This window comes from Sphaeramia orbicularis, chromosome 19 (genome assembly GCF_902148855.1).
Source record: "Sphaeramia orbicularis chromosome 19, fSphaOr1.1, whole genome shotgun sequence".
Taxonomy (NCBI): Eukaryota; Metazoa; Chordata; class Actinopteri; order Kurtiformes; family Apogonidae; genus Sphaeramia; species Sphaeramia orbicularis.
In genome coordinates, this window is record NC_043975.1 from 11,883,930 (window position 1) to 11,908,672 (window position 24,743).

Genomic DNA, 24,743 nt, shown 5'->3' on the forward strand with positions numbered 1-24,743 from the left:
AAATTAAATATGGATGTTTTCGCCCCCATGTCTTAGCCATAAATGGATTTATAGAAGCAAGTTGTGCTTGGTGTCAAAATTTAGGGCAATTCTTGTACTTTCACATGGTGTCTTTTATTTTTTGATACTACCTATCCCACATGCTGATATTGACCTTTGAATCTGAAGGTCGGACAGATATTTTTGATTTTCAGCTGTTCATATATCATACATAACATAACATAAGACCTTCATTTTACACAGATCCATTCCCTAAGTAGCCAAGATATAGCACATAAAATTTCTAATGAATGTGATGATTAGTTTTTGTGTAATGAGTGGCCAAAAGTAGTATTTTAGAAGTTTGCGATGGATAAAATCTCAACTTTGTCATTCTCTGTAACATGCAATTATGAATTTTAAGTAAATATTTTCCCATTTCTTAGGACTATAGATTCCTGTGAAATGATTCGGAAAATTTCAGACTTCTAGCTCTTGTTCAGAAGTTATAGAAGCCTGAAAATAGCCGAAAATTTCAAGTCTTAATTTTGGTCGCAATTTTAGGGTACCCCCTACCTACTTCAAATGGTCATAACTGTGGAACTATTTACAATTAAGCCTTGAAATTTTGGATTTTCCCATCATATAAAATGTACTAGAAATGTGTAAAAAATTTAGAAAAATCTGAGAGGGTCAGGTGGGAACCACTTTATGAAATCATATGGAATGACCCAAAACCTATCTGTTCAGAATGGCCTGTGACATTTAGTACTATGGTATTTTGTTTGCTTTAATAGGAAAATGCACTGTATTGTTCTTATTGTTACTTATTTGTGATGCTTTTATGTTTATTCTTCTATTGTACAGCACTTTGGTTGTTTTAAAGCGCTTTAAAAAATAAAAATTGATTGATTGATTGATCGATTGATATAGGAATACCAGAGGTCAGAGGGGAGCTAATGTTAAGTGCCAATTTACTGACGTGATAAAACAGTAAACTTTGAATGAATGAATGACTGAATGAATTAAATGTTCATTTCAAACATGCAGATCAACACAATAAGGGAGAAGTTTAGTATTAGTCTGAGACCCAGGACTTGTTGGAGCCCACGTTGTTGGTCCCTCGCTGTTGATTCACTAAAAATTATGCTTTTTTTTGTGTTTTCAAAGTGTTTTTATTACATATTGAGTCATCCAGAAAAGTATAATAGTCATTGTTTATGTTTTTGTTTTGTTTGTTTTTTTTTTTATACCCAAACCCATGAACTTTTTCCCACCCTGTTGCACCATAAAAAAGATGATAATTGACAATAATAATAATAATGAATAAATGAAAAATAAGGAACACAGATATTCGTCACAGACTCGTATTAATAAGACTACTCCGGAATAAGTGAGGGACCTACCTCTTTTATGTGATTCAGAACAGGTTGCCAGGTACTGAAAAACTTATTGGCACATCCTCTTATAGAATATCTACTTTTTTCCAATGTTAAATGATGTAAAGGATCCAGAAACCAAGATTTAAATGTTGGTGGTTGTTTAAAAATGATGCTTTTTACCATGAATCAGTGTCATTGTAATATTTACATGCTAGCTAGAGTAAAGCTAAAAACAAATGTACACATTGACAAATTAAATCCTGAAATATTTACTAACATATTACAAAGCTGGATCATAAAATCAGGCTTTTTGTAGCAAATTGATGGACCACAGAGCCATGTTTTTTTACTTTTTGCAGTTTTCGTTTGATTATTTATAGCTCATTTTTCTATGCCAGCTGTCATTTTTGGCTCTCTATCTGCTGTCTTCTTTATTTATTTCTTCTTTAAAGACTTAGTGAGATTATCTGAGCTTGTATCAGCTGCTGTGACTTTATTTTCTCGCCGCCAAAAAAACTCTGTCTCTCAAAACTTGATGTGGAATAACTGTTCACTGAATCAGAGTTACTATAAACAGACTTAAATAGACTCTCTAGCCCATGATGGTGTAACATTTTGTAAAATATTAAACAGTGTTGATGAGACGTTTCTTCTAGTGTTGATTTGTGATTCCAGTTTAGCAAATAATAGATTAATTTCCTGAAAAAAGAAAGAGAAATCTCAGCCTCGATTTTTCTGTTCCTAGCTCCTGTGAACTGTGTGAAATGTTTATGACTTGAATTAGATTTACTGCCGTATCCGTCTTTTGATCCTTCAGCATTATTTTTTATGCTCATCTACTGAGTTAACGTCAGTTTGGCAAAAATAACTCGTTTAAACTCTTCAAGACAGGATTATCAGGCCATAAACTACATGCCCAAAGATGCTGCTTTTGAGTTTCTGCTGAACCATTGACAAAAGCTGCTGCTGTTTTCTTTTAGATCAAAAGCGGTAAGACGGATAAAGAGTGCCAGCAGCTGCTTCTGAGGAGCCTGCAGTACCTGGAGCGCTACATTTACCTCATCCTGTTCAACACATACCTGCATCTGGAGAAGAAAGACTCCTGGCAGCGCTCTTTTACTCAGTGGATGGAACAGGTAAGCTTTTTTTTAACGTTCTACTTTATTCGTCATGATATTCACAGCCAGTATGACAGTCTTAAGATCTCAAAAGCCACAAATTCTACATATTTTAGCCTGAAATTGGCTTAGAAAATGAAACCATAAGAAAGACATTTATAGTCACATCACGGTTTAGCACCTGTGCAAGAGAAGAAAAGAAAAAAGAAGTTGTAACTAATGACAAAAAAAAAACAAAAAAAAAACTGCTGGAACAGGTATGCTCCTCAACATTCTACTTCACAGGTGTCAAACATGCGGCCCAGGGGCCAAATCTGGCCCGCCAAAGGTTCCTTTCCAGCCCGCGGGATGAAAGTGCAAAAATTAACCTGAACAGTCAAGGTTGTCAAAATCGTTTTGGTTCAGGTTCCACATACAGACCAATATGATCGACAGTAAAAACAACAACATAATAACCCATAATTAATGACAACTACAAATTTTCTTGGGGAAAAATTATGTGGAAAAAATGTAAGTGAAAAAAATAACATTACACTGTGAAAATACTTACATTTACAAAACTATTCTTTCACAATAAAATGCAAATAAATACATAAATAAAAACAAAGATGAAGAACCTGAAATGTGTAATTTGAACAATATTCTGCCTGTTACTAAATGTTTTGTGCATTTATGATCCACTGTGATCTGTAGTTGTGTTAATAATAAGAGATGTAATATTGTAGAAATTGTTCAAATTTTAGTTCCAAACTCCAACATTTTAACAATATTCTGCCTGTTACTAAATGTTTATGTAACATTGTGTGTAAATGTACATGTATAAATAATAAGTTGAGGCATAATATTGTCAAAATTGCACTAAGTTTTCAAATGAAATTTCTATTTTTTCAGGTTATTTACATCTTTTTTGGAAAATGTAAATATTTTCATAATTTAATTGGGGTTTTTTTGTACTAAAACAAAAATAAAAACTTGGATTTGTCATTAATTATAGGTTATTAAGTCATTATTTTACTGATCTGGCCCGCTTGAGATCAAATTGGACTAAATATGGCCCCTGAACCAAAATGAGTTTGACACCCCTGTTCTACTTTATTCATCATGATATTCACCGCCAGTGTGAGAGCCTTAAAGGGGCCATATTTTGCTCAACCCGCTTTTATTAATCTTTGGTACAGTGATTTGTGTGTTTGGGGACCGTAATAGTTCATAAAGTTTTAATTTGAACCCTCCAGGTGCTGCAACTTAAAATTCATTCCGGCAAAAATCAAGTGGATTTCTGCAACCCGTTTCAATTCCTGCTTAATTTGTTACATTTTACAACAAGTTACGTCACAGCATTTACACATATAAGGTCAAGACTTCCCATGAACATTTCTCTGGGTATGCCATAATTGTTTATCAGCAGCAGCGGTTGTAGTAAAAACTGAAAATATGTCCAAACTTCAAGCCGATTACTTAAAATGTACCTCAGAAGTAGGTTTGAAGATGGATCTGTGGACTTGAATTAATGAAGAATTCAGACCCAAGCATAGCATTTACAGTTAATGTAAACCACGGGGAAATGTTTTAAAATGCATAATTCCATTTAATAAAGCAAAATATCTCTCTTTTAAGGTCTCAGAAGCTGCATATTTTAGCGAGACATAGTCTTAGAAAATGGAACAAAGTGACTGTAAGAAAGACATTCACATTCACATCGAGGTTTAGCACCTGTGCAACTGAAAAAACAAAGAAAAAAAGAAGTGACATTTATTTCAAGAAAATATATGAAACAAAAAAACTGACACTATTGACGTTTTTAACAGCTCAGTTAATAAAAATGGCAAAGAAATGATCAGAATTCTATTAGATATTACAAAAACAAAGCAAATAATGTAAAACCAACAGCAAAGTTCAGAATAAATTGAAAATATCTGGCTAAGTAATGTTAAATCAACCTCAAAACATTAGTCTTTCAAGTCACACTGTGAGTATTTTATAGTCAATTCTGGCAGCGCTCCTTTATTCAGTGGATGGAACAGGTTTGCTCCTTAATGTTCTACTTTGTTCATCATGATATTCACAGCCAGTATGAGAGCCTTGAGATCTCAAAAGCTACATATTTTAGTGAGAAATAAGCTTAGAAAATGGAAAGACATTTACATTCATGTCAAGGTTTAGCACCTGTGCAACTGAAAAGAAGGAAAAACGAAGAAAATGTATTTCAAGACAATATATGAAACAAAAAAAAAAAAAACAGGTGCTATTGAAATTTTTTACAGTTCAGTTAACAAAAAAAGGAAGGAAAGGAATGAGTATGAGAGCCTTAAGATCTCAAAAGCTACATATTTTAGTGAGAAATAGGCTTTTAAAATGGAAAGACATTTACATTCATGTCAAGGTTTAGCACCTGTGCAAGTCAAAAGAAGGAAAAACGAAGAAAATGTATTGCAGGACAATGTATGAAACAAAAAAAACAGGTGCTATTGAAATTTTTAAGTTCAGTTAACAAAAAAAGGAAAGGAATGAGTATGAGACCCTTAAGATCTCAAAAGCTACGTATTTTAGTGAGAAATAGGCTTAGAAAATGGAAGACATTTACATTCATGTCAAGGTTTAGCACCTGTGCAACTGAAAAGAAGGAAAAATTAAGAAAATTTATTTCAAGACAAGATATGAAACAAAAAAAACAGACGCTACTGACATTTTTAACAGGTCAGTTAACAAAAAAAGGAAGGAAAGGAATGAGTATGAGAGCCTTAAGGTCTCAAAAGCCACATATTCTATATGTTTCAGCCAGAAATACGCTTAGAAAATGGAACCGTAAGAAAGACATTTACGTTCACTTCAAGGTTTAGCACCTGTGCAACTGAAGAAAAGAAACAAAGGAGAAAAAAAGAAGTGACATGATACCTCAGATTATAAAAACAAAGCAAATAAGGCAAAACCAACAGCAAATTTCAGATTAAATTGAATATATCTAGCTAAGTAACATTAAATAGAACTCAAAACATTAGTCTTTCAAGTCACACTGGGTATTTTACAGTCAGTTCTGGCAGCACTTCTTTACTCAGTGGATGGAACAGGTATGCTCCTTAACGTTCTACTTTGTTCATCATGATATTCACAGCCAGTGTGAGAGCCTTAAGATCTCAAAAGCTGCATATTTTAGTGAGAAACAAAGTGACTGTAAGAAAGACATTTACATTCACATCAAGGTTTAGCAACTGAAAAGAAGAAGAAAAAAAGAAGGGACATTTATTTTAAGAAAAGATATGAAACAAAAAAACAGAAACTATTGAAATTTTTAACAGGTCAGTTAAAAAAAAGGAAGGAAAGGAATGAGTATGGGAGCCTTAAGGTCTCAAAAACCACATATTCTATGTATTTTAGCCAGAAATAGGCTTAGAAAATGGAACCATAAGAAAGACATTTACATTCACTTCAAGGTTTAGCACCTGTGCAAATGAAGAAAAGAAACAAAGGAGGAAAAAAGATGTGACATTTTAAGAAAATATATGAAACAAAAAAACAGACACTTCATAAGCAGAACTGACGTTTTTAACAGTTCAGTTAACAAAAATGGCAAAGGAATTATCAGAATTCTACTAGATACTATTAAAAAAATAAAGAAAATAAGGCAGAACCAACAGCAAAGTTCAGAATAAATTGAATATATCTGGCTAAGTAACATTAAATAGACCTCAAAACATAAGTGTTTCAAGGCACACTGCCGGTATTTTACAGTCAGTTCAACCACTTTTACAAATGAACTTCTGAAATGTACCATCCAGAAGAAACAGGTGTCAAATTTTCCCACACAGTTTTAGAGAGAAATTATAGGTAAGAAGATGACTTTCTCAGACACGCGACTCCACAGGACATGATGAGCAGTGATCTGACTACATTTTCCTGTGTTTCATACCTCCGTGCTCCTTTTCTGTAACTTTCTATATGGGGACTTTAATCACTTGCACAGCCCACGATGAGATGATTGAAGCTGCTCATTACATCTGTTTACTGCAGTCATCTTTCCAAAGTAATGTCACTGTTTTAAGGCCAATAAAGTAACAGAAGTTAGATTTTTTTTTTTTCCCCTACAGTGCTACTAACGTACTCCTTATGGCTTTTTAAACTGATGTTTATAAAACTGACAGGCATCTTATAAGCGTTCTGATCACATTTAGTGATTCTTTGTTCCGGTCTCATTTTTATTCAGCGCAAATACTCGAGTTCATTGAGTACTAATGTGATGAAATGTCATCTACTATTGATGGTAAATTGCAAAATGATTGGTTTATACAGATCCTGGATGCGCTTTTCTTTGAGGAGCAGGATTGCATTGAATGGAAAACTCAAGTACATTCTGCCAGTTAAAACTAGATTAAAGCAGAAAGGTAGTGTCAGGAGGTCAGGAGGGGTGTTACAGGCATGATGATTATAGGAGCAAAGATTTGCATTAATCATCCATCTGAGCACAACCTGACCTTCAAACCACCAACTTTTAGCCTCTATGTGCAGTCACTGGAACTTTCTGTTCATTTTTGACTCACTGTCCTCACTGTAACTGTAACTAGGGCTGTGTATTGGCAAGAATCTGGCGATACAATACAAATCACAATACTAGGATCACGATACGATATATCACGATATATCATGATACTGTTAAAAAGGCAATTTTTTGTTTATTTCTTTTTTTTTTTTTTACATGATTATTTCCTTGAAGAATTGAATTACACCAGAAATCTGCACAAATACTAAACACATTTTTATTTGATCCCAACAGGATCTAATGTTATATCACAAAATTTTCCTGTGTTCAAACTGAAATTCTGTTTTACAGACATTACAGTTTAAGATCCTGTTCAAATGTTCATATTCTATTAGTTCATAACTAATAACCGAACATTATTTTAGTTCAATCCCAACAAAGGAACTAACATTTTTTAATAAAAGAGTGTTAAATAATAATAAATAAAGTATAAACAAAAAAATAAACTGAACCTCCACAATATCTGCATTTGAATAAATACCTAAAAATATCGATACAGTACTTTTTAATATCGATACAGTATTGTGAAATGAAATATCGTGATATATTGCGGAACCAATATTTTCTTACACCCCTAATTGTAACTGTCACTGTCTTCTAATGTGTGTGGAAATGACCAAAAATAGTCACTTGCCTGATAAAGGGTTAAACTTAACTATCACTATCCTCAGTCATATTTGAGCCACAAAATGGAGAAAATTATTGAAACGCTTAACAATAATGTTGCTTTGACATCATTAAGAAGAGATTTGGATATTGTACTGTACTGCACATTTTAAAATTAGACATTTCACTCATCATGACAAGCAGGTAAAGGTTTTACCGGCCCAACGTTTTTGAAATGTGTGGAATAATTAAAAGCGAATTGAGTTTATTTGATAAAACAAAACATTTCATGAGGTGATATGTCAAGTGATGATCTGTTTGTTTTCAGTGTGTGACACAGGTGAAAGATAATTTACTGATTGCCATTTTAATGATTTGGATTGTGCTTCTGCAAGGAAGGTTTTTATGCTTTATTTGCTGTTTGATCTAATTAGATATTTGACAGCAGCAAAAACACCCTAAATGGAATGACATTTCCTAAAGACAGCAATTTCTATACATGCTACAAATTGTTTTGCACAGAGGCAGAGAAAATGTTCATTTTAAGGACTCTTGAAACTGTACATGTCATATTTTTTTATGTTTTTGAGTCAGATTAGTGATATTGATCTTTCACTATCACGATAAATGGCTTCGAGGGATGCTGTGCCGCGTTTACTTGTTTGGTCTTCCCTGCGTTTCCAGTCAATATCCTCTTGAAAACCACATTTCCCCTGCTGGAAATGTCTAAATTCACATAAGAGTGAGTAGGTTTTTGCTTCCCTCACGTCGCTTTAGTTACTGAATATTTTACTTGGAGTAATATCTCTGTAGGACATTCATACCCTTGTCTGAATGACGCTTTGTCACTTGTGATATATTTTAATAAACCTGACCTTGACTCAAGTGTAGCCATCAGATGAAAAGATGAACCATTCACTTGTTTAGTCTTAAACTTCTCAAGTGCAGAGCTCATCAAACCCTTATAGAGCACTCATAGAAATACTCTGAAATTCAAAATGTCAACTTTAATGTGTTATTGGAGGACATAACAAGACTTTACTAGTTTTGTGATTTTTTTTTAAATCAAAATTGTATCATCATGTAGAAAATCAAGGGCAGTGAAGTTACCATATTTGGTCTTTTACTCATAAGTGGCAAAAAAAAGAAAAAAGAAATCGAGGATATATATAGGGCTAGGTTAAAAAAAATTGATTTAATCACGTTTAGATCGATTTCATTTTTATTTTGCGTAATCCATTAATAGTGGATGAGATAGATTTTGTCAGAGCAGGACGGCAAGTACCTGACCCAGATACCACCGATGTGGAGGTGTGGCTGGCTCCATCTCATGAGCCCCTGGGGTAGATGGGGCGTCTCAATCTCACTTGCGACAGTTCTGGCACGGGAGGGTCTTGGAGGAAGGGTGGGGGAAACCCCTCTGCGGGAGGCCCTCCCGGCGTCAAACTTGAAACCGTAGTGTGGAGGAACTGGTCGGCGGAGACTCTCCGACGCGGGTCGCAGAAGCCGGTCGTTCTAGGAATATCAGCCATAGGTGATAGTATGATAGTATCACCCCCACCCCCCTCTAGTGACTTTCTTGTACCAAGGGCCCAACATGATTATATTTCAGGGGGCCCAAATTGTTAGCGGTGCCCCAGGGCGATAGTAATGTGCCTTAACGCTAGAAGCACCAGCCATAAAACAGAATAAAGATGATGAAGAAGTCCATTCTGAGCCACTGTAGAAACACAGCAATTTTTCTGTCCTGTTCATTATTTAAGAGCAGATTCAGCTATTTACTGCTGAAATTTTATAAGTATTTCCTTTTTAATGTCAATACTGATACCAGTATTGATGTGTTGCATGGCTGCGGTAGTCAAATAATCAGGTTACAGCTCAAAATTGTACTTTGATATCACTAAATTAATCTGAATCAATCAATAAATATTGAATCGAATTGGTATCAGATTGATTCGAATCTTGATTAATTGAGAATTTTATGGGTCGAAATCTAATTAACTAAGGAAATTGGTTATGATTCCCAGCCCCAGACGTACATACATACACATATATATATATATATATATATATATATAAAATACAAGAAAAACACATGTAAGACCCCTGTCCACATCCACATCCCTTTGAACATCATTCCTTACATTAGTACCATTACTTCATGGTACCTAACAAAGCAAGTACACTCACTGTTCATGCAGAGGTGGACCTTACAGACCCTGTAGACTAGAGGTGTCAAACATGTGGCCCGGGGGCCAAATCCAGCCCGCCAAAGGGTCCAGTTCGGCCCTTGGGATGAATTTGTGAAATGGAAAAATTACACTGAAGATATGAACAATCCTTTTAGTTCAGGTTACACATTCAGACCAATTCAATCTGAAGTGGGCAGGACCAGTAAAATACTATCATAATAACATATAAATAATGACAACTCCAAATGTTTCTCTATGTAAATGTAAATATTTTCAAGTATTTACACTAAAACAAAGTATAATTTTGCACAAAAAAAAAAAAGCGAATAACCTGAAATGTCTTAAGAGAAGCAAGTGCAATTTTAACAATATTCTGCCTGTTACTAAATGTTTTGTGTATTTGCAGAGCCACTGTGATCTGTAAGTTATAATGTACATGTATAAATGATAAACTGAGACAGAATATTGTTAAAATTACACTTATTTTTTCAGCTTGTTCATGTTATTCACATCTTTTGAAAGGATAATTTATAGATGTAAACCTGTTCATAATGTAAATTAACTTTTTTTGCTCTAAAACAGAGAATAGCTTGGAGTTGACATTATTTATATATTATTATGTTATTATTTTACTGGTCCGGCCCTTTTCAGATCAAATTTAGCTGAATCTGGCCCCTGAACTAAAATGAGTTTGACAACCCTGCTGTAGACCACATTGGACCTGAGATTGTTGACTCACTGTCCTCACTGTAAGTGGTCTTATGTATGTATGTGGGAATTACCAAAAATAGTCACTTGCCTGATAAAAGGTTAAACCAGTAGGAGAGGGATGAATTGTTCTCAGCATGGCAGGTGAAAAACTACCCAGAGAGAAGAAGAGCTGGTTGTTTTGGGGGTTTTTTTCACACTTGCGAGCCGTCACTGGAGTTTCATCGGGATTTTCCTCCAGGAATTTACAAGCAGATTTTTCTTCTCTATTGTGGCCAGCTTCCTCACACATTGAACTTCATAACGTCTCGGCTCTGTGTTTTTGTTGGGGCATTAATCGTTTGGCCAGCTGCGGCCCTACAGTAAAGTGGAGCATTTATGTGCATTCCAAACAAATGAGCAGTCTGTACCGTACCCGACACACAAACACACAGCGCAATTAAAATACATGTCGCTGTATGTTAAAATCACATACTTTGGCCGTTTGACAAAGCACTTTAGCATGATCAGCAAAAACACAAAATAACTCATCGTGTTTTACTCCCACTGCGCAGAAATAATTAGTGCGTGTCTGCATTGTGTTATTATTTACATCGCCGTGCATTTGGTATTAATTAAAAGGTGTGAGCTGCTTTGTTCTCCAGCCTTCACACGATAGCCTAAAATAACCTAATAAATCTGTTTCTTTATAGACGTAGTATAATTCCAACACAGAACATATAAAAGTCTGGCATATAAAAGCAATCAAAAAGAATATGAGCACGTGTCTGAAAGCGTAAATGAATGTGATGCCCTGAAAAGACCGTTTGTTCTCTTATGCATTATTTTGCTGTTTGTGATGATCACAGAGTTGCAGTTTAACTCTTCTTTGCGCAGATAAATATGGAAAAAAAACATTTCTCTTTTATCACATCTGGTGAAAGTTAAATGCCACATAGAGGAAAAGCAATAATAAATGCTAAATTCTGAGTGAAAGTGACCTGTAATCTGGAGCGACTGTGGTTAAAAACTAGCAAACACATGGTCATCATGGTTTGTAGATTTTTTTTTTTTTTTTTTTTTCTCTTTTGTTCTTATTTCCAAGTAGGCGGTGTGCAGACCACTGCCAAGAGCCTGAAATATTTGAAAATCTCTGAATGAAAATCTGTTGCTTCTTCGCTCTTACTGAGGTGGAATAAACTCCGAGTGGAATTCCAAAATAGAGAGGGAACAATTGCTGTGAAAACAATTGTCACAGAAATATGCACGGTCAAACGGGGCATATTCTTCCTGTTTGGAATAGCAAATATATGTGGTGCATCAGAGTGACTCTAATGGCCTAGTTATGCCATGAAAAAATAAAAAAGAAATACAGAGCAGAGAGAAGAGGACAGCTCTCTATAGCAGGAAGAGAGAATTTTTTATGATAGAGTAAAGCAGCAAGTTGTGCTGAGTTGGAAGGTGGAAATAGAATAGCTTAATACTATTTTAAACTGCACAAAATAAGGTACTTTTGTCAAACTAGCCTTACTAGTCTCTCATTAAAAGAAATATCACAGAGTAAGCAACCGTATGGCTTTTTTTTTTTTTTTTAAACTCTGGAGATTAATGAAATTACATTTTTATGTCAAATATATAAAAATATATTCCCAGAAATGCGAAAATTTGCAACGAACATGTTGAGCTTGTTTGATTCTTACTAATTTTGTGATTTTCTACAATGAACTTCAACAAAACCCAGTTCAGGTCCAGACTCAGTTCCCTCCACTAACATGATATTTTTTGCATCTCAGTTACCAGTTTCTTGGTCTTTAATACATAAATATTGAAATGATGACGCCCACACGGGGTGCTTGTGCAAGTCTTCAAAGTCTTAAAGGGGTCATATTTTGCTTTTTTAAATGGAATTATGCATTTTAAAACATTTCCCTGTGGTCTACATAAACTGTAAACACTCTGCTTGGGTCTGAATTCTTCATTAATTCAACACCACAGGTCCATCTTCAACAATATTTCTGACAAGGTCGTGTTGAGCGCTGGCCCTTTAAATGCAAATTAGCCACTTTATGCCACACCCCCTCCAGGTTGTTGGCTGTGCTGCTCTGTCCTGTTCAATCAACAACTGAACATTTTAAGTAATTGGCTCGAAGTTTGGACATATTTTCAGTATGTACTACAACTGGTGCTGCTGATAAACAATTATGTCGTACTCTGAGAAATATTTGTCTGAAGTCTTGACCTTATATGTGCAAATGTTGTGACATAACTAGTTATAGATGTAACAAATTAAGCAGGAATTGAAACAGGTTGTAGAAATTCACTCAGTTTTTGCCAAAATGAATATAAAGATAGCTTTGCAGCACCTGGAGGGTTCAAACTCAAACTTTATGAACTATTAGGGTCCAAATACACAAATAAATGAACCAAAGACTAATTAAAGTGGGTTTAGCAAAATATGACCCCTTTAAAAAGTATGGAATTTTAAACCACTGTGTTCCAGACCTTGAAAAGTCTGGAATTTTGTGTAAAAGTCTTAATAAAGTATGGAAAAAATATTCTCTCATAGTTAAATTTAAGAGTAGAAGAGTACATTATCTTGCAAAATAAGAAATACATAAGGAGAAACCTTGATATGATTTCATTAACGGGTCGGTACTGGAATGATTCTAGTGAAATGTGTTTGTGTGATTTCCATGTACTTTTGTGATTTTCATATGTTTTGAAAGCGTTTGTCAGAAAACATAATTTACTGTGAATTAAGCATTCATTCATACATTCATTCATACATTGATTAACTCATAAAGATCCAAACAGCAACTGGCAAACAAAACCATCTGCTGATCTAAACTGTTTAATACCTGTTGATCCACTAATCCTAGCAATACATGTAAATATTTGGTGTAAAATACAGTTTGTCATCTTTTCATGGTCATCAAATATGACCCATTTGGACGTTCAGAGGCTCTGTAGTTACCGTGGAAACGCTGTCATCGTCTACAACATTGATTCATCAGTAAAGCCCATGGAGTTGAATCATGACAGTGGATGGACACACTTGTTTTTATGTTCAGTTAATGATATCTTTACTGAAAAAGTCACTTTTTCTTCAGTTTTCTCTGTTTCTGATATAATTACCCTTAACTTATATCTAAATTGCTACGAACATGTCCATGATCAGTGAATTAAATACAGGAAAATACATGATTTTCATCGAAAAACGCAAAATACAAAGGATAATATTATAATAAATGGTGATAAATCATTTAAGAAAGGTGAAATCTAAAGAAAAATTTATTTGGAAACTGTCACAAAAGTAACTCAGAATTTTTATGGGTTAAAATGAACTTTTTTACTACACACGTCAGGTACAATCTCAACCAAAAAAGTAGGCACGCTAGTATAAAAGTACATAAAGTCAAGGTCTTTGTGGAAAAAAAAAAAATTGCAGTTTTGAAAAAGTCTGGAATTTTTATTTGGATAAAGAGTAAGCACCCTGTTCGCATTCATGTTTGTTTTGTTCTGAAGTTTCGTTTAATCGTTTTCATCAACGTCTTCATACTTACCAACAAAACATTAAAAAATGTGTTCCATCTGTCACCATGAATCCAATCATAGGATGCTCTAGTGTCATTATTCTTTGTTTATCTCTGTAATTTGTATAATCCACTGACATATTTCTTGCTGGAAAAGCCTAAAACTCTAAATGTTTAATTATGAATTTCAAGTGGAAAATGCTCAAACTTTTAAAACATAATTATTAGATTCTGTGAGCCACTTCATTTCAGAGTTTAAATGGCAGTCTTTACCCTTTACCCTTGAGCATTCAGACTGAAGTGCTTACATGACAGCAGTTGAAAAGCCTGCCCCTATCCTGTTCGTCCTTCAGGAAATAATTCAAGTTGATCTCAATGAATATAAACACTCGGCTATGAGCAGGCAATAATATTCTCGAAGGTGACTGCTCAGAAACTCTGAGCAGAGCGAGCCCAGAGGTGTTTCTTTGGTGTTTTTTTGTACTGTAAATGATGTACCGTGCCAGTTTTCCTGGTTCTCCTGGAACACATGGGGTCAGGATTGAGCGAGATAGCCGGTCTCATTGGACATGTCGGCCTAGACCTTTAGGACATATGGATCTGGGCCGGTTTGACACCTGCATCCATCAAATTCTCAGTGATGGATGTATGGCCAAAAGCACAATTTATCAGATAAAGCCTGTGTCTGTGAAGTGGAACAGAGTGAATGGAGTGGAAGGGATTTAAAAGTTATTGCTTCCACTTTACTGTGTCTAGCTGCAAACGTGCAAATTAAATAGGGTAACGGTGAAATTTTGCATATCTAATCTAATCATCCTGCTTCAGCAGACAAGCAGCACATACGTTATATGGACAAAAGTATTGGGACACGTTGAATTCAGGTGTTTCTTTTCTAACAGGCGTCTGGGATACTAAACAATAATGATAAATGTCATAATATAGTTTTATATCGTGATAAATATCATTGCATTGGTTAGTTTGATTTAAAACTGCGTATGACTTTAGTTACTAATTTTTCATCAAATCTGTAAAACCGGAGTCATAGCCTAAGTATCTTGAATCCATAGGTCTTTCCGTGATTTACGCACCTGAATCTCTTCCCTCACGGTGCGACAAATTTCCTAAAATGCCCGAGTTACCTACCGGCTCTGTTTGTAAACCAGTGGAATGTTTACGGTGGAGTACATTTCAAAGTTGTTCACTGTGAGAGAAGAGATTCAGGTGAGTAATCACAGAAAGACTTATGGATTCGTGATACTTTGGCTATGACTCTGGTTTTACAGATTTGATGAAAAATTGGTAACGAAAGTCATACAGAGCTTTAAATTGTTATCTTTGCTTCCAAAGTGCCACAGAGATGGATTTTACTTAATTCTCTCAACATTTAGTTTTTGGTTTTTCCTAATAATTTCCCATTAAATTTTAAGGAAATATTGATGTTTTTGTCTCGAATCATCATGAACAGGACATCTTCAAGCTGTAGCCATGATCTGTCCCAATATTTTTTGTCCATATAGTTTATAAACATCAATATTTCCTTAATATTTTAGGGGAGATTTTTCTTCCTAAGTGAGATGTGAAGAAAGCAGATGGTTAGTTGTGGTTGAACAGTATTGTTTACAGTTGGAGCATGAAAAATATTTGAGAAATTTAGAGGTAGAACATTTAAAATCATAGTCATGGATAAAAAAAATAAATAAATAAGAATCTCCCATTAAACTTTAAGGAAATATTGATGTTTATAAATTATATGGATAAAAATATTGGGACTCATCATGGCTATAGCTGTAAGATGTCCTGCTCATGCTGATTTGAGATAAAAACAGCAATATTTCCTTAAAGTTTAATCGGAGATTAATGGGAAAAACAAATAAACAAAATCAATGTTGAGAGAAATTAAGTAAAAACTATCTCTGAGGCATTTTGGAAGGAAAGATAACAATTAAACAAAACTAACCAATGTAATGTAATGATATTTATCACAATATAAAACAATATTATGACATTTGTCATTATTGTTTTGAATCCCAGACCCCTGTCAGAAAAGAAACACCTGAATTCAACGTGTCCCAATACTTTTGTCAATATAGTGCATATCAGAACCTGCATCACTGATCAGTCAGTCTGGTCAAAAATATAGGTGCATACTATTATCCAGATTGAAACAACGTCCTGAATTTGACAGGTGTCCTATAAACATGTTGTTCAGTTTGGATATTTGGATTTTGTGATTCAAACATGTGGGATATGCAGATATTTGAGTTTTATGAGGATTCTTTGGACATGTTTACAGCGCGTTAGGAAAATTAATCTAATCAGTACGTTTTACTGCAGGATGCAACACATGGCCCGTCTTTATAGTCATCTGGTAGAGATTGATGCACCAAAGAAAAGCTGATATTTCTGTTTGGGTATTATGAACATTAGGATAAAGGATATGAAGAGGATCATGGATATGAGCAAATATCAAAACACTGACCTTTTCCAGAAGGTGTTTGAAGGAAAAAGAAAGGCTGTACAGCTGCATGTGAACATGAATATTCTACTAATATTCATGTTCTTCAATCATTCATGGAAACAGCCTATTAGGAATTTAGTGTTTTTCAGAGTAAGAGCGAAAGTGCTGGAGAAACAAAAGCTCAAGTGAAAATCTACAAATGTATTAGCCTATCTTCTTGAAATTTAACCTCTTTGTATGGGTTTGAAGTAAGATGATAATGGTATTGGCAGTTTCCATAAAACGCCAAGTGAATTTGATATCAACTTTTGAGAAGTCATGAAAATGAAAATGAATCTAGGCTGCATTGTATGACCAGTAGGTGGAACTGTAGGCTACGTTACCAGTGACGGTAATAAACACGCAAAATGTTGTGGCTGGGATGTTTTTACCCCGCCCCCAACGGAGTTTTGGTTCGGTTTGTTTTTTTGTTTGTTAACACTCTAGGAGCAAAACTATTGGTTGAATTAATACCAAATTGGGTTTGTAGATTGCTAGGAACCCAGAACAATTGTCATTACATTTTGGGAAAAGTAGGTCAAAGTTCAATTTTTTTTTAATTTTTAATTTTTTTTATTTATTTATTTTTTTTCCCATTTACTTATAATGGGCAAAAATTCAAATGTCTGTAGCAGCAAAACTATTGGGTGAATTTACACCAAATTGGGTTTACAGGTTTCCAGTGACCCAGAATGGGTCTGTTTACATTTTGGGAACAGTAAGTCAAAGCTAAAATTTGTATGAATTTTGAAAATCTTCCCATTGACTTATAATGGACGAAATATGTGGGAGGGGCGGGGTTTGTTGTGCCTGGCACCACTTTTTTTTTTTTTTTTTTTTTTCATGAATGAGAGGAATAGTTTAGACACTATCACGATATTTTGGCCAAATAAAACAGCTGATCAGTCACATTAAACAAGTTAAATGTTCATTATGCAATAATTTGTACGAAAAAGGTGTTTCCATTTCCTCTTTTTGCATTTGAACAGTAGCAAAAAATAAAGCAAAACTTTTTGCTAACTTTGGGAAGTTTATTTTTTTAGTTTTGCTATTTCCATAAACTTTCTCCAATGCAATGCAAAAGGTCCAAATGTATATTATGTACGTTTATGGAAGTACACCTGCTGATATATGACCCAATTTCTATCCTCCATGTTGTCTAGGTAAATACATTGTATAAAAAGTCTTGCTTCATGTGAACAAGTTTCATACAAACTTCATTTAAGACACTTTTTTTAAACACATTTGGTGCAGGTCCAGTCTTCAAACAGATCTTCAAATACACCTGTAGATTTGTCAAATATTGTGCTGTTTGTTGGATATTTCTCATTATCTGACCATAAAGAAGAGTTTAACACCCTCAGATAACTGTTTTTTTTCTCCATCATTTCCATTCTGTTGAGAAAGAACTGTGATTGCTGTAATTTTTCTTTATTTTGAGTTAATGTGGTGAAATCCAGTGTGTATAAGCTACAGTATTAGAGAAAATTGCTTCTTTTACATCAAGTTGTCAGTGCATGTGAGTTCTTGGCCATATCGCCTATCTCTAGTTTGATCAAACCTGTCTAAATGGAAGCACTGACTGGACTATTGATTACAGGACAAAGAGGATTTTATCTGTCCGTTGAATCGCATTTACTGACCTTTTTATTCCAGACAGTTGTGAGACGCAAGAGGCCAAAAGATCATCTGTCGGTATGCCTAGATGAGTCTAAAAGAATGGACTCTTGTGGACTTATGGAACTTCTACAGATCAGTCTGTACCTGTTCATTTCATGAGTCGGTTACTGTGGCAACCAGTCTCCTCAGGCACCAGAGATGTCCTTATTGTGATTGATTTCTATACCAATCTGAGACTTGAAAGACGGTTGTCACACATGTCAGACACAAATGCAGCAGATAAGTGCAACAGATAAGTGTAACATCTCATCTCTCGTGTTCTGGTTTGTGTTTTCAATTATCTATAGCAGCAAAACATGATGTAACACAACTGCAGTTTGTCGGGGAAACTATAAAACCACAAGAAAATTATATAATTATCTGCTTTAGTTAAAGACCTGGCATTGATTTTTAGCAGAAAATCAGTGATCCATGGACGCTGATATGGACAAAACAAAACACTGAAGGAAAACAAAAGCATCAGTTATTTTTTTCACATTTAATCAACTCCATGAATAGCACAAAATTTGACCTAGGCTATTATCCAAGGTGTTTAACTGTGTCAACACTGGTGATTCGTTTCTGAGTGTGATTGTGTTTGGCTGTAAATTATCACATTAGCATGAAAATGTGTGTAATGTAATGTGACGTTGGCTGCATGACAGACCAAGCAGGTGTGTTTCCATGCAATCACACGACTCCTCTTTGCCATTTCATTGTTTTGTTTGTTTTGGGGTTTTTTTGGAATGTTTTTACTGAACACTGTCTCATTACGTTGTCTTTTCGCTATTCAGTGGGTGTAACTGCAGACTTAAAGATGTTGATAGAATGATAAAAGTTTAGAGCCTCAAAAAGCTGATAGAATTGAGCTAATATCGCCAACCCCTGCCTCCCACTTTGAATAAAATCCTAGAACTGCTGATCTAAACGGCCGGGTCAAAAAAAATAAATATCCACAAACATATTTTAATACTGATCAAAACCAACAGACTTAGTCAAAGGAACCTTTAACGAAAAACTTTAAGTACAGTCTGTTGTGTCCGCTATTCTTACGCAATAATCTGCTCATACAGTTGTCCCAGTGGATACCAATTTTAGCCAAAGATTGATTTGTTTTGTGGGGACAAAAGAACTTTCACTTGACCTTTGACCTTTGATCTTTGGCCCCAATATTTAAATCAGGTCCCACTTGAATCCAAAAGAACATTTGTGCAAAAGTAGGAAAAATATCCCTCAAGGCATTGCTGAGATATCACTTTCATAACAATCAACAGCCATGAGGTCACAGCAACCTTGACCTTTCACCTTTGGCCACTGAAATGTCTGCATTCCTGACATAAAATGTTTTAAATGTAACAGGTATTGTGGATGCAGTCTAAAGTCGTTTTCACACCTAATAGTACGGTAGATTCAGTACGACTTGGGGATTTGGTTCGATTGGGGTTGGAACATTCAGATGGTGGGAGTTTGCTTTCACACCACACATTCTCCTCCGCGCCTGTGGTGGCGCTGCGTCAAGATATTAATAAAGGAGGAGACAAAACATACAATGAACAAGAAACCTCATTCATCTGTTGGTTAATGCAGGGCTACTTCCATTTCCACCACGTGAAACTTAAGCTACATGGAGCAGCATTGTCATCTACTTCATGTATTTAGTTCAACAAGACTTGCGTTACTAGGCGTCTGATTGTCTTTCACGTTAGAGTTTGATTGTGTATTCAAACTCCCCCAAACTAACTGAACTTTCCAAGCAAACAAACAATAGGTTTGATTTAACAGGGCCTGTGTGAATGAAAGTGGAGTGATTCTGTTTTTTTTCCTCATTTTCTCTCCAAATCTTTAAGTAAGTCAATAAAAATCCAGCTCCAATTGAAGTTTGCCAGGCATCATATTTGCATGATAACTTGTCTGTCACTACATACTATACTATAGTGATGTAGTTCTTGAGACTGGTCTTCGTCTTGAGACCGGTCTCAAGACCAATTTTTTGTGGTCTTGGTCTTGTCACAGACACAACTCTCTTTGGTCTCGGTCTTGTCTTGGTCTCGACTCTCTTTGGTCTCGTCTTGTCTTGGTCTCGACTCTCTTTGGTCTCGATCTTATCTTGGTCTCGACTCTCTTTGGTCTCGGTCTTGGTCTCGACTCTCTTTGGTCTCGGTCTTGTCTTGGTCTCGACTCTCTTTGGTCTCGGTCTTGTTTTGGTCTCGGACATAGCGGTCTCGATGGGATTTGTACAAAAACCGCATCATCCCAGAATAGTATCATTATTTATTACGTGCCCTCTTCAAGAGCTAAGGACAACATAATAGAAAAAAAATAACATGAATTTGATTTAACTTGTCATGACACTTTACAGCACTGCCATTTACCCTACTATTGAAATGAGTAATCATGTCATGTCAATTCTAACTCTAGTCTGTTTTTGTCCTTGGACTTGGTCTCATCAGGGCTTGGTCTTTGTCTCACTTTAGTGTGTCTTGGTCTTGATCTAGTCTTAGTCTTGATACCTTTCATTCTCGGCAGTGTCTTGGTCTTGATACCCTCCGGTCTCAGCACTGTCTTGGTGTCGGTCTACAACACTACGATACCATAATTTGCCAGTGAGAGTAGAAAACTTTGCATCTCAGGCAGGTCATTGTTAGCTGTTTACTTTACCAACTGTTCTGTTCTGTTCCGTTCCGTTCCGTTCCGTTCTGCTGATACCACAACATCTGCTACTGTTTAGGACAGAAACAGCTGGAGGAAATGTGAAATCATTGGTTAGATACATCTGATAAAATTACCAAAGAAACAACATAGTACTAGGACATTGAGGTTGGTTGAAGCCCCATCAAAGGATGCATTTCCCCTATAGAGCCGTCAACAGCGTGATGTGTTGAATGGCCCAGTTACAGTCGAGTCTGACACCAGTGGACCCAATTTGACCAAACGCTGCCCTTAGGGCACAATCATTAGCTTATCATCAGTGACCGTGGCAGGATCATTAATGACAAACAGGGGGTCATCACCACCGCTGCTGCTTATGCATCTAAGAGTTACACAACCTGCCCGCTCTGAGCTACAGCTACAATCTGTTTAGCATCCTGCTCGCTTCATATCTGTGTGCATGCCTGTGTGTATTTGTGCATGGACTCATTTGATCCGTGCAGACGCTAACAGTCGGAGCACAGTGTTCCCAGTCATGCAGGGCAGCAGCCTGTGCCAGCTGATATGGAGCCTCTGATGTGTTTGGGCTTTTAGCTGCTGTCGGGCTTGAACACAGAGCTTTATATGTTCCGTGTATATGCTCAGCAGCACCAGAGCACATAATGATGCGCTAGCAAAGAATTCAAAGTATAGAAACATCAAATAGCTGAAGGTAAATGGTGCCCTCTATCACATTGTGTGCACATTGGATAAATATTGTCCCTAGCGTCATTAGCCTAGCCAGATCTGAGCAGAAACATCAGAGGAGTTTTTGGGATTGAAATCTGTGTTTTGCTAATCCAAACCGTGGCCCTTGACACAATGGCAGGACTTGTGTACAGTGCATACCGGGGATGCCTGTAGGAGAGGTACCCTATCAGTCACTCCAGCTGTTTTGATGTGTGGCACAGAGGCCTCCCTGTCCCCCTGTACCGGCCTGGTATGTGCAGCCTTTGAGATAGCCGACTGTGGGAAAGACCAGCGCCTCCTCGCTTCTCTGCTCCTCCTGCTGCTCTAATGAGAATTGGCTGTTTGGATCTCTTCAGTACAGCATGAAAGACATCTCGCCGACAGCTCTGCTCACTGTCACCCTGAAATACTGTCATGAGTCAAACTAACAGGCGTCAACAATCAAAGATCACATTATTTTAATTAGTCTTTAGCATGGTGCCATACTTCTCCATCTCAGCATGCAGGCTGCAGCTGTTTCCGCTGCACATACACCTTGTCTTTATAGATTTACTTGAAGTGAACGTGTCCATCGCTACATATACATGGACTGTATGTCTTCAGTCTCATTGAAGTCACTCTGATCAAAGATTCCAACATGGATGCTGAACAGATGAGATGTGTGTTTGCATACTCAAAGCACTTAATTGGAATATGACTTCCCATCCACAAAGTCATTTTTTCCCCCTGCTCTACCAGAACTACAGAAAAGGAAGATGAATACAAAGAAGTTCCCCAGTTTCAACCCAAAATAAAGATGGTCCCTTAAAATATAACATGCACTTTGATGTTTGTTCCAGGCCTTTTGACCATCGAGGAAAAAAAGTTGTATCAGACCCAGATGCCATTTCTCTCCCTCTTTGAAACCCACCATGCTTCCTAATTTACCCCCAGAACTGATTAAGTATTCACATGGTTAATAATTTCCTCTTGAACAGATTATTAAAGGTATATACAATCCCCTCTTTTTCAGATAGAAGTAATTGAGGTGGTTACATGAGGCGTTTTTACACTGATTGAGCTTTTATTCCATTTTCCAGGGGAATAAAGCACTCCAAATGATCTCTTTCATTGACTGGATCAGGCAGGGTGAAATAATACAGTATCGTGATCACTGCGGAAAATAGATTTAATTCATTGATTCAACTTTGTCACTGCACATCAGTAAGTACAAGGCAATGAAATGCAGATTGCATCTAATGACAAGTGCAAAGCAATGTGATATCAATCAATCAATCAGTCAATCAATTTTTATTTCTGAAGTGCTTTACAAATACCAAGGTTGACCAAAGTGTTCTACAATAGAAGAATAAAGATAAAAGCATCGTAAGTAAATAACAATAACAACAATACAGATACTGTGATATAAATATGCAGAGGTAGGATCAACGTTGGGTATGAAATAATATACAATACAGTATATAATAAAGTACGTACAGCATATTTACAGCATGTACAGGCTATAAATATGTGCAAAATGAAGCCAGATAAAAAGAATACTTAATAGTGTAATAATTGTAAAAACAATATTAGATCAGAATGTATTTGGTTGGTTATTTGAGAATTACACGTTTATATTGGTTTGTGTTGTTTTTCAGTGTTGACTCTTTAATCCAGCATCTCAGCAAATCTTTACATTTTGTTGAGTTTGATTTAATAAATGCTCTACAAACATGTTAAAATGTCAGGGACTGTTGGGTAAGAGGCATTACCCATCCTCACAACCCAACACACACAGCGCTTAGCAATTAGCATTAGCAAGTAGCATATTAGGAGCAGTGCGCTGCCATTGAACCAACTCCAGATCATCATCAGTACCTTGGTCAAGGTACCGACTGGAGAATGAACCTGCGTATATGTTTTTGATAGCACGGAAATTGAACATGAGATCTACACTAGCAATTTCTGCAACATCCAATATCTGTTTGTAGGCTGCAGTAGTAGTGTGAAACTGTGAGCTTCATTTTTATCTATAGTAAGAACTTTGTAATTCAGCTTGTTATCTGAAGGCTGTGGTGGAACAAAAAAAAAATAAAAATACACCACTACAAGTAGACATTATTAACTCGGGTGGGAGTAAAAGTAAACTCAGCGAGAAGTGGTTGGAGAATATACCATTGTTGTTTTAAAGAATGAGGTGTAATACAAACTTAAACATTGAAACCTTGGATAGCGGGTTGTAAAACTATATTCTAACATGTTTTTGTCTGTATATACTAGAAAGGATTTGTCTCCCTAAAGCCCCATAACCAGTCCTCAGATAGAAGTCATAACTTCTCCGACAACTACGTTGGAGTTTGTCACAATAATTTTATCTTTTCCATTTAGATGTAATTGTAAAAGCCTTAAAATTTGCCAGGATTATTCTACAGTTGGTTGAACATCTGCTGCTCCTGCTGCTGCAGAGATAAGAGCCTCTTGTTTTTGTTTGTTTTGCCTCAACACCCTTTCAATCAATTCCAAATGTATCTGTATATCTGCAGAATTGTAGTTGTTGGTCCAAAAGTACAGAAACACCTCATTAATCTTTTCTCTTTTAGAAGTTTCCCATCCACACACTCTTACTTTTTCTGTAAAGTTTGCAAAGTCCAATCCTGTAAAACTTTGTGAGGCAAGACTCCCCAAAAAGGAATATCAAGACAGTGGCTGCATTTTTATGTCCTTGCAAGTCTGTCTTCAATTATACCAAGGAAAATAAATATACTAAAAATAAATCCATGACTACTGCCCTGTTTATGAACCAACATTTTGGGGAATATAAGTAAGTGCAAAGAAAATCGATGCTCCTCAAAGGGGATGTGAACTCTAAGTAGGGAAAAAAAAGCCTCCATTAATATTCGCAAAATGTTCTTTATTTTGCAGCCAGATGCACCAAAATCTAGTCTCTTCTACAGATATTCACTCATGGAAATCAGTGGTTAAGGTTTTGAGTTATGCTCATCACACACTGGCAGACTTGAGTGAAAACAATACCCTGTTTTGTTAGAACACATGGTAATTATATCTCTTTTTTGTTTTGACTTCCAGACTAATTTACAATTAAACTTAAAAAACTGCAAAAGCACAGCCAAGTTTGTGCAGCCTCTTCCATGATGACATCTGTGTGAGTGTCAAAAGAGATTAAAATATTTTGAGCACA

General features: G+C 35.9%; 1 protein-coding gene across 3 annotated transcripts in view; it reads left to right on the top strand.

Moving 5' to 3' along the window:
- Positions 1-24,743, top strand: part of pald1a (phosphatase domain containing paladin 1a) — a 163,960-nt gene that overhangs the window by 126,534 nt on the left and 12,683 nt on the right. For all 3 annotated transcript variants that reach the window (XM_030163535.1, XM_030163534.1, XM_030163533.1), the window contains exon 19: positions 2,342-2,497. In XM_030163535.1, coding sequence (XP_030019395.1) covers positions 2,342-2,497 — 156 coding nt within the window. The remainder of the gene's footprint in view (positions 1-2,341; positions 2,498-24,743) is intronic.